Source organism: Miscanthus floridulus, chromosome 5 (assembly GCF_019320115.1).
Source record: "Miscanthus floridulus cultivar M001 chromosome 5, ASM1932011v1, whole genome shotgun sequence".
NCBI classification, from domain to species: domain Eukaryota; kingdom Viridiplantae; phylum Streptophyta; class Magnoliopsida; order Poales; family Poaceae; genus Miscanthus; species Miscanthus floridulus.
Window position 1 is genome coordinate 138,413,829 of NC_089584.1, and position 11,705 is coordinate 138,425,533.

The following is an 11,705-nucleotide window of genomic DNA, read 5'->3' on the forward strand; positions in this document are numbered from 1 at the left end:
ACGGAAGAACCGCGGAGGGTTAAGGAAAAGAAGAAAGAACGGGTAATCTACAAAGCATCTCCTGTCATGTGCGAATGTGGTGTAAAATCCAACTATGGCCTAGTCCCTTCGGAGCCTAGAATAGGCCATTATTGCGGCAATATGATTGAGTATGATGAGGTTCGTTTTTTTTCTGGTAAACATGAAATCGTATTTTGTTTGTTTTGCTAAGACATATATGATATAATATTTCTTTTGAACAGAGCACTAGGAAATGTAGTTGGGAATGTTATGATGGTCAAGCTAAGTTCTTGGATGAACTGAAGAAGAGGCAACTGATTGTATGGAAGAGGGGATATGGACCTGACTATGTCAACCTATTCGTTAAACATCACAAAGAAAAGATGCGTGAGTTTGCTAGACAGCGCGGTATTTGTAACCCGATCGATATTAGGCTTAACAAATGGGGATTGGAGAGGCGGATGATGTTAGAGGAAGAGAGGGCAAGGAATGAGGCAAGGGATGAGACAAGAGTACAGATGCAGGTCTTAAACGAGCATGTTACTACATTATGTGCCAGTGAGTGCTTGAAAACCTTTTTTTCGTTGCCTAGTTTTAAATGTAACATAATCGCATTGCTAACTGATTGCATTTTATACATGAAGGGATTGGTTGCAGTGGGGAACATGCTATAGAGGTGGCTCGTGCAAGGTATGAGGAGAAGAAGTTAGATGGCCATAGATCACGAGCTGGTCGCATCGTTCAATCATCGATTGTGTTGTGTGATGACGAAGACGAGGATGAGGACGACACTGGCAGACTAAGTGAGCTCATTGCTCTAGCAGAGGTGGGCATATAGGCACAGGAGGCTAAGGACGACACTGGTAGACTGAGCGAGCTCATCGCTCTAGCAGAGGTGGGCATTCAGGCGCAGGAGGCTAACAACGACACTGGCAGACTGAGCGAGCTCATCGCTCTAGCAGAGGCGGGCTTATAGGCAGAGGAGGATGACGACGCGTTCTTCACTCAGGCCACAGCGGCCACAGATGAAGCGGAGGCCTCTTACTACAAGAGATAGGCAAGTCAGAGCAACGCAGTTGAGCCTAGCCACAGCAATAGGGTTATAGTAGAGGACTGGTACTCGGATGATGAGTAGCTTACTCAGTATGTTTCAGACTGAGGATTTGGAAGTGCATTTTCCCCTATGTCTACTGTCGGCACGTAGTTGTAGTATTAATATGTTGTGTAATGTGGTATAGTATCGAACTTTTCATTATGTGATTGTTTTCATTATCTATGGTCTTAATATTCTGCTTAATGATACGGACGTATTTAAATTTGAACACGTGCTGCAAAAACACTTAACGATGTACGACATTATATAAATCAACACACGAAACACATTAAATGGCATGTGACTACATGTACCGAACCTGGGTACAGAGTTTTCTTTGACTAAATCTAACATGCCTTAGGTAATTAAACCTAACATGCCTTAGGTAATTAAACCTGGGTACATGTGAAAAAAATAAAGTCATCCTAGTAGTGTGGCCACATAACAAATTGTGTTGCACCTTCTCCATAGTAGCCTCCTGTTGTTGTTGGTGGTGGTGGCGCGGGTGACGGGGGAGGCCCCTTCTTCTTGTGGTTAGGGCAGGTGCAATATGGATCATTGCAGAGTGCCTCCTGTGAATCAGCACCATTGTTGTTGTCGTCCTGTTCGTCGTCCTTGTATCCGCTGCTAACTTCCCTTTCTAGATCGAAGATACGGTCCTATAGGTAGTAGATGTACTCCGCATGCGGATAAATAGGTCGAGGATCGACCCACCTACTGAACTCACAGTTTTCTTCGGCCAAGGAAGACTACAATAAGTATATCGTGTAAGTGATATACAAGACAAACATATTAAAGAAACAAATAGTAATAGCAATTACCCATGCTTGCGGGCATTTGAAGAAACGACGACCTCCATCTATTCCCTCGGTGAACATCTGCACTAGGCAGTCCTCACCATGCATGCATTTTGGCCACTCTTCTTTTCTTTCATCGTATCCTCTCAGTGGTGTCTCTTTGGTGAAATCACTTTTGCTCTCAACTAGGAATCTCTCATAAAGAGCATCCTCAAAGAAATCGGGACCAAAAGGACCCTCCCACCCCTAGGTAGTTTCCTTCCCCTTTCCTCTCCCTCTGGACGACCCTCCAGACATTGGTACTACAACGAAAGTAAATGCTGATGAGTGTTCTTCTTCCTTGTTGTTTGTGTGAATGAGAGGGAGTGAGTGATTATTTATAGATTGAGAGGAGGAATGGAGGGCTCTCAATGTGCCATGTCAGCGATCTGTGTGCCTCTTCACCTCAGCCCTTGGATCAAACAGTCATAAGATGGATGGTGGAGATAGAGTGGAGTTGTGCTTCCTTGCATGCCAGTACTATATCAGTGATGTGATAATTTGATGTTGTCCGTGTATCTGAAAAGTCTATGTTTATTGTCTGAAAAGCATAGATTTATTCACTGTTGCTTGGTAATCCTAGATTCATCTACAAAGCGTATGTACAATATTTCCTGGATTATACACGTTGTAATAAATTTATAGTTAATCTGTGTACTACTTTGTGCCTTTGTACAAGTGTAGTATGATTAAAGGTTCACGCAAAAAATCGCAAGATACGATCTTGTATTAGGAGCATCCATAGTTACAAACAGAGACATCAATATATATTTCAAACATTTAATCATCCAACGAGCATAATGCAACCACAAAGAATATCACAACCAACATAATATGTCATGCAAAGTCCAAATAGTCCACAATGTCCATACAGTCCTGAATAGTTACAGAAAAGTAAATACAAAATTCACAATAGTTCATAGTAACACGTACCACGTCCCTCACTGCCTCCTACTCTTGCCCTTACCCTTGTGACCCAGAGCCCTGGTGCCTAGAGTGTAAGGGTCACGCGGACGGCGTCGCCTAGTGCCTAGAGGCGGTGTAGGATGAGTCGATGGAGCGTCATGGAGCTGAGAGGGCCCAAGCTCATCGTGGCTCTTGTCCATGTCATCGTCGTCGTTGTCCTCCTCGTTCTCATCCCCGTCCCCTGTAGCTGCTTGACTAGAGGAACCTAAGGCTTCTCTTCCTGCGGAAGGAACGTACACGTCTTGCGTCGTGTCTGTCCTGCAACCACAACGACCAGCCACATGGCGTAGATGACGTGACAGCCTCTGTTGTACAAAACTATGTTAACTGAAAGAATATAACGTATTAATGATATGTTTGAAAGAATATTTTAAATCTTACGTCTAGGAAGCCAAGTATGTAGTCGTCATTGACTCTCGGCCGAACGCGCTCGATCTCTTCAACTTAGCATTTCAGTGTATTGCCCTGCAATAAAGTTCTCAATAATAAGACTTCTGAACAGATAGCATTTAGTTTTGTTTTCTTTTGTATAAGAATGTAACTTATTATAAGGGTTATACGGCTCGAAGGTTGCAATAACTACAATAGATAACTCCTAATGTCGGTCCAAGAACGTCTAATGTATTGTTATGTAACTCAACGTAACAAAATAAGGCGATTGACTTACCACTCTGTCCAAGATCAGTCCTGCCTCCACCTGCCTTCCTGCATGAGTCGACTGGTCGTACGCCGTGTCTTCGTCGTCGGAGGACTCGATGTCGGCACAGTCAGTTTCGGTCAACTGTAGCCTCAGCCTGCACCATGTCGAACGCTGGTACCAAGCTTGGTACCACCTGAACTCACGGTTCATGTGTGGCTCGTTGTTGTCGTCCAGGTTGTCGTGCATATCCTCCCATTCCTCAATGTAGGACTGGTGGTGCCTCTCCCAGTCAAAAATCTTCTTGTTCCTCTGACGATCCAACCTGCACGTATGTCATCGTTACATTAATCCACGTACGTGGCACCATATTATAAGAAATGGACCATCATCATGAGACATTTGAAATATCAAAACACTTACTTGTGTAAGTCAACGTCAGTCGAGAACAGAGGCATAGGCCAAAGTTGTCTCACTCCAAATTGGCGTGCAACCCTATCTGGCAGGTGGTACTCGACAGCATAGAAGCAGATTAGAGGGCACCTTATCCTATAGAAGTAGTCATCGGCCCCACAGACGTTGCTCAGCTGAAAAGGAAGTGCGTCCTCTCCACCATACGGCTCCCACTCCACCTACAACATGTCCAAATAAGATGTTAGATGGTATATTAATCCTTTTCAAAGCAGCATGGAAAATAAAATTTACTTACACTAGACGTCGTCAGCGTATCTAGCTCGTTCGTGTACTCAATGTACGCCCGGTCTATCCTCGTGTGCGGAACCCTGACCTGGTCCCAAAGGTACGCCCACGTCGGCTGGCGACTTGGAGGCTGACCTTGGAACCACTCACGACGAGCCAGAGCCTCTGGATGACCAACTGGAAAACGAGCCCACATCCACAGCTGTAACAGGTACACGCATCCACCAAGTGATGGGTTGGACGTAGACCGACGACACCCCCCGCACAGCTGCCGGTATAGAAAACACAAGACTGCAGAGCCCCAGCTGTACTGACCCGCCTGGTCCAGTCACTGAGGCAGTCGGAGCAGCAGCGAGCAGCGACGGGCTTGGCCGCCGGAGCAGCAGTGACGGTGCGGCGCGGCGAGGGCGCGGGCTCGGCCACCGGAGCAGCGGCGGCGGCGCGGGCGGGCGCGGCGGTGGAGCGGGCAAGGGCGGCGGCGACGGCACGGGCAGAGGCGGCTTGGGCGAGAAAGGAAGAGGAAGAGGCCCGAGCCAGATAGATATTTCCGAGCTCGGCGTCATAGTGACTAGCGCCGAGCTCCCTGGCAGGCCACCCTACCGTGCCCGCCAGCTCAGTGCCAGAGACACTGGCGTCTAGCTCGGCGCCAGTCACTCTGGCGCCGAGCTAAGGGTTCATTTTCTGAATTCTTTCCGTCGGAGGTCTATTTATGAAAAACTTTCAAAAAAAAAAGATCAAATAATAAAAAATTCGGCTAGTGTGGTTGCTCTGCTCGATGTAATTGCCTGTGGACTGCTTTGACTTGTGTTTACCTAGTGAAAGAACGATGCAGTACTTGAGCATGGCAACGCCTGCCTGCCTACCTGCTGTTGCCCAAAGCTGAAACTTTATCTGGTGCGCGTGCTGGCATCTAACGAGACTTTTGATATTATCATGTACAGTATGTATGATTCGGCTTGTGCATGGTCCAGAAGCAGATGTTTCAGGCACGCAGCATGCTTAGTGGCAAGCGGTACGATATGATCCGAGCGACCGTGTGCTCACCATTCACCGAAAAGGGATTTGCCTTTGTTTGGTCAACCATGAAGGCACTTCGTTTGAGCCCATGGCATGCTGACTTGCTGAGCGCGTTAAGGCCGGGTGCTTGGGAGATCAGATGGCGACATCCGACATCGGCAGTTCAGAAGGCACCCGGATGCGTTTTTGTGTCCGTGACCTGCGTGCCGGTATGCGCGTGCAAGCCTTTCTGTTATCTTTTCACGTACCAGCATAGTACTTCCTCCATTCTAAAATATAATTCGTTTGATTTTTTTTACCTCAAGTTTAAATTATTCATGAAGAAATTTTGTTAATAAACCAGCCACAACAAAAGAAGTGGTATCTAGCATAAATTTTTGAATAAAAAGAGTGGTCAAATTTAGAATAAAAAAAGTTAAACGAACTATAATTTGAAACGGATTTAGTAACTATCTATAATCTGTTGACCAAACCTTGGTCAACCATCTTGTACAAATAAAATTGACGCTGCACGGGGTTACTGCTGTGGGCAAGAAGACTGTTCAATTCAACGCTTCTTGATGACTGTTACTGCATCCTCTGTGTCACTGTGCTCCAAATAAGTCCACACCCAGGTTGGTGCAGCAGGATACTGTGATGATACTTACACCACGCAGTCAGGATTCCAATCGTCGACTTGCCTTCTCTAGAAACTGCAACGCAGCCTGCGGTCGTTTCACAGTCACGACCGAGTCGAGGACCAGAAGTCCAAAACTACGGCAGCCGAGTTGGCCTCACCTCACCTCACCTCACCGTCAGTACATCGCCGGGGACGGTAAACAAGTATGTCAAGGCTGCACCAGCCACCACCCACCAGCCAAGTCAAAATTTACCGTCGTCAGTTGGGGTTAAATCCTTTTCCGCCTGCCAACGAACTGTTGCATTTGGTCTCGATGGGTTCGTTTCAGACTCCACCGTTGACAACACTGCATTTGCTGATTTGTATTTGCATTGCACGTCAGGCTCAGCGAAGAGCGAGCCACATGTTATTGGCCCGTTTCGCTTGCTGAAACTTAGCTGAATTGACTAAAAAACACTGTTCTGGATAAAATTGTCGTAAGAGAAAAACACTATTCTAACTGAAAAAAAAAGTTAAATAGTAATTATAAGGTAAGCTGAACGGGGCCAATATTGCTTGGTCTCCGCGGCTTTGCCATTGGCAATGGCACTGTTAGTTAAAAAAGATGTTTTGGCCTCTTTCGGCTTGCTGAATCTTGGCTGAAACTGGCTGGAAAATACTGTTGTAGCTGAATTGTCACGAGATAAAACACTGTTCCGGCTGAAAAAACAAGCTGAATAGTACCGTTTTTAAGGTAAGCCGAACAGGGCCTTTATTGCATCCGCTAATTTCAGTACTACCATCTTTTTTTTTTGCGGGCAGTACTATCAATTTTTTTGGTTATATTAGTTACATCAGAATCTCCGTGTCATCCACGCTAATCTCCCCGGAGACAGCAGGTTGCTCCCTTCCCGCGCCCGTACTGTGAAGGCTAGCGTGCGCACGGCCGGTGTACGCGTCACCAGCATCCTGATCGCGCGGCCGGGCGCTGACGCCACCGCCGTGCGCGCTGCCGATGATGCCAATGCCGGTGCGATGGGCGTGGGCCAGCGCGGGCGCGGGCGCGCTCTCCCGCGCCGCCACGAGCTGCGCGTCGGCGGCCATGCCGGCGTCGGACGCCACGCGCTGCACGGACCGCGGCGACAGCCGGCCCCCGGCGCCGGCGCCGGCACCGTACGCGGCCGCCGCGCGTTCGGGGAAGTTGAGCGCCGCGACGTCGCCGCCGTTTCCGCCGCCTGGGACGCCCGCGCCGGTGCCGGTGCCGCCGCGGAGGAAGTAGACGGCCGTGTCGTGCGCGACGGCGGCGGCCTCGGGCGTGGCGTAGGAGCCGAGCCACAGGCGCTCCCGCGTGCCGGGCACCCGGATCTCCGACACCCACTTCCCCCACCGACGCCGCCGCACGCCCTTGTAGCCGCCGCGCCGCCGCTCCGAGTCCGCTTCGCCGACCGGCTCCGCGCGCCTCATCATGGCGCGCCCTCGCGCGTGCTGTCCCGAAGCTTTTCGCTTCGGCCTCGAGCCTCCTAGCTAGGCGGCCCACCCAGCCTCGTGGCTCCTGTGTCCTCCCTCGTGAGTCCTGAGATGGCTCTCAGCTGACCTCTCTTGAATGAAGGCTTCAAGTTCAAGGCTCGTGACTGGCGTTCGTCCTCGAGGAGATGGCAGTGGCACCGGCACGGGCTGACCTTGGCGGTGCACGGACTGCGCGCGTATTTATAGGTACGGGGATGGGAGGGACTTATGGGAGGTCAACCCTGACCTCGGCCCGATATGGTTTTGGTTTTTGAGTTTTGACCTCGAGAAAAAGAAACGAAAACAAGAGAAGCAGCTGGAGATCGAGTGGACGAAGGCCGGCGCGGAGACATTTCTGGTGGTGGTGGGCGGTGGCCGGTATGCGATTGCATGGCAGGCAGGTCGGTAGAGGAGCAACGCCAACGCTGCAGACTGCAGTGGGGTCAAAACTTTCAGATGCCCGCCCGGCGGGCCCAGTCAAACTGTATGCCTCACGGATCAACGGTCCGTCGTCTGAACGTACGAACTCCTGCTTCTACTCGCAGTCATTTATTTTTTACAGCTTGCTTCTTTTTTTTCTTTCCATATAGTGGCTCTGTTCGGCAGTACGACTGATTTATAAAGCTGATTTGTTATGAGAGAAAAATAATGTTTTATAATTTAAAAAGTAGGGTTGATTCTGGCTTATAAGCTCAAGCGAACGGAGTCGGAACGTCAATGAATCCTAGGATGTTCTTATATGATATTGAGCTGATTTTCAAAAAAAAAAAAAACTATGCGTTCTAAACGGAGGATAATCTACTTGTTTTCTCATAGGTCGTCTACAACAATTTAGATTTGGGTTTTAAAAATCCACTGACAGAATCAAAATGGCCCTGCTCCGCCCTGCTAGTTTCTGGAAGCTGGATTCGACGATTGCGTCCTCTCAAAAGCTGACGATCCTTTGAAGCTTTGTCGTTTCGACCACCGTTATCTCTTGGTGCCCAGACCGTCCTTTGACCACCGTTATCTTGCTTGGTGCCACAGCATCCTTCCAGACCGCCGAGAGTGCATCTTGGAAGTTGGACCCCGTAACCGTCTGGTTTGCCGTGTGGGCGATTGTGATTCTGCTGGGTCCGTGTCTCTTCCACTTTCAGTGACAACTGATAAAAGGGACGCAGCAAACGCACTATCCACCCAAAGGCCACGTTCATTTCATTTAGGCAAGCGCCGTTCACGTGACCATAGGGCGTGATAGGTTGTTTTGGTGAGGGGAGCCGTGATGGAGAGCTGGTCTAAAATGGTGAGATATATGCTTAAATCGTACACTCAATCGTATTTGGTTGTCTTTGTTGTTGGTCCAGTATAAGATGACATCTTGTTTGGTTGCATGCGTGGATGTGAGTTTTGAGTGTATGACACATGGGTCCCTGCGCCATGCCTGAATCAAGTCATCCTGTATGGAGAGGGAAGTGAAAATTGAGAAGACAAAGTCATGCAGGATGGAGGAGGGCAGATAAATAAAAGGATACAGACGAAAGGTATGAGGAGAGCAACCAAACACGTCGCACGAATGAGGTCAGACAACTAAACAGCACGAAAACGGCTCGGTTCGGCCTACCAATCACGCTCATACCAATCACGCTCATACTGCATATCTGAAGCATGGCCTGATTGGCCATAACCAACTTTATTTCCGTGCCACAAACACGAAACGTGTGCAAATAAAAGGAAAACACTGTGCTGTGCATGGTCAGTTCTGAGCTAGCTAGGTCCTCTGGGAAAGCCGGTCAATTTTCGTTCGTAAGAAGATATGGAGTATGGACTCGACGGGACGACACCGTCCATTTCGGCTCCGGCTAGTCGTGTCTTGGTAAAGATGTACGTACAGTACTATATATCTAAAGTTTTCCGTTTCTTTTTTCCTATTCCACTCTTTTCAGTTGACTTTCCTCGGTCGTCTTCTTGTCAGCCGTCGTTTCGTTAATTCTTCATGTTAATTGTGGTCAATTTAAAACTATAGTTACAAATTACTCTTTCTATTTAAAATGTAAACCGTTTTAGTTTTATCCTATATATGTCAAACTTCTCAAATTTTGACCTAGTTAATGAAAAAGATACACAAAGATCTACCACATCAAGCTAAATTCATTAAATACACCATGAAATATATTTTGATAGTGCGTTTTTTATATTATAGATATTAATATTATTCTATAAATTGGATCATAGTTTAACAAGTTTGTCTCATTACAAAGCTAAACCAATTACAATTTCAAAAGTAGGAAGTATTTTTTATGTGCTTACTTTAGATATTTGAAGTTTGAACAATAACTTTGTATCAAATATGTTATATAAATATCTTATGAGCAAAAGTATTGGGTCACTTATCTGCGATGAGAGAGAGAGAGAGAGAGAGAGAGAGAGAGAGAGAGACATGACAGAAAAATGCTATAACAGCTACAACTTAGACAAGTTCATGTATTTGTGTCAAATGTTTTGTATAAAACGGGTTAAGATGGACTTTTGTGTTATAACCAGCACTATAGGGAAGAGATTTGTTATGCAACTTTTATATAACCTAGAAAAAAGGACCAATGTTGTAACTCGCCACAAGTCCACAACCCTTGGGCAGCTAGCGTCATGGTTAGAGGGGAAAGCACCCTCAAGGTTTAAAATTTCACAAATTTCATAATTTCAGGTGTGTCTGAAAGAAAATTCTGAAATTTTGTATTACACTAACACTTATTTTATATTGTAAATATATAACTCTAAACTCATTTTTCTATTGTTTATGTTACATATTTTTCTACCCAATAGACATTTAGTTCTAAATCATGCTAATATTTTGTTTAGATCTAATTTTTTTTTAAAGTCAAATCTTTTGTTGAAATCTCAAAAGAAAATGACAAAGTTTCATGAATTTCTCAATAGTTTTGACGGTGGTTGGAAAATTTCAAATACTGAAACCGAAATATGTCTGAGGACATAGCTTAGTCTTTGACCGAAGCTCATTAGAAAGAACCATTCTTTCCATGCGCATCGTCTAGTTATGCTTGTACTCTATGTCCCGTAAAGAATGCCATTCTCATTTTTTGAGAAATCAAATATTTTTTTAACTTTAATTAAATATATATAAGAAAATATTAATATTTATATTGTTATTATTAGATAAATAGCTTAATATAGTTTCATAATAAAATTATTTGGATATAAATGTTGCTAATATTTATTTTCTATAAACCACCGGTCAAAAAAAATTCTATAAATCTAGTTAAACTCAAACTTTATTTTTCGATGGAAGTAGTATTATGATCCAATATATCCGGCTCTTCCGTCAGTGTGCACGCGCCTACGCGGCTAAAGTCGGCAACATATCTGAAGAATAGATTGGCGCCCACCAAATTCAGCCAGCCATATGTTCGTTTCTGGCACCAACCCAAATCGATATGGCTTGTTGACCGTTTGTTGTTGTTGTTATGTTGTCTTCTACCGTTGCAATATCTAGGATCCAGGCATCCAGCCACGCACACGAGATACCAGAAGGGCGAGAAGATATCAAACTTCAGCTGTCACGTGTTGAGCTGACCACACGTCTTGGAAGAAAGTTTCCTGTTGACTTGCACTCTCGGGTTCTTTGGGATATAGGACTAGATGGGTTTTTTTCTTCTTTTTGAAAGACCACTTGATGGTTAATGACGGCATGGATGTCGGCCTCAGGGCAGGCAGTTTCTAGGCTGGATACCGGTGACTATTATTGTGCCACGTAAATGTCTCTCTTGAGTCTTGACGAAAAATGTGGTACGACAGCATGACACGGTTGAAAAAAAAAAGAGTGCCACGTAGAACTTTACGAAACTTTTCCTCATATATGTTGTGAAAAATAAGGATTTTTTCCATAGTTGTGACTAATGGGTGGACTTCTCTTTTTTAATAGCACACGTAGGGTGGACTCCTGTTTTTAAAAATACTTTTGTGTCACATACGCTTTATAGAGATCACGAGAGATCACATCCGATTGCGTGTGAGAGCAATTCGACGGTGCATCGAGAGATTACTTCGCGTGACACTAGGTGATCGTGTAGCAAGCATGTGTGTTTGTTACTCTTAGATGTTGCCACCTTCTGGATGGCTTGGAGGTCGAGGTCGTGTGAAGCTTGTGCATGGCTCTGGAGGAGGCATTGTGACGGGTGTTGTGCCCGTCCAGCGGGAGATCGTGGAGAGCAACTCTTGTAGAAACGAGGTGCGAAGAGCGTCAAGAGGTCCAGCCGGATCGAAGTGCTAGATCTATTGTGTGAGCACTACCTTTGGTGGAGAGAGTGGGTTTGCAGGCCACCACTAGCAAGAGGATCGGCGATAACCTTGGGCTTACCT

General features: G+C 46.1%; 1 protein-coding gene across 1 annotated transcript; it reads right to left on the bottom strand.

Moving 5' to 3' along the window:
- Positions 1 to 6,695: 6,695 nt before the first annotated feature.
- On the bottom strand, positions 6,696 to 7,498 carry LOC136453813 (ethylene-responsive transcription factor ERF008-like). Its single transcript, XM_066454372.1, has one exon. The coding sequence runs from the start codon at positions 7,311 to 7,313 to the stop codon at positions 6,696 to 6,698; it is 618 nt and encodes a 205-aa protein (XP_066310469.1). The 5' UTR covers positions 7,314 to 7,498.
- Positions 7,499 to 11,705: the final 4,207 nt, after the last annotated feature.

What these genes read in the sequence shown, in the direction of transcription:
- LOC136453813 (XM_066454372.1), bottom strand. Translation starts at nt 7,313, where the DNA reads ATGATGAGGCGCGCGGAGCCGGTCGGCGAAGCGGACTCGGAGCGGCGG.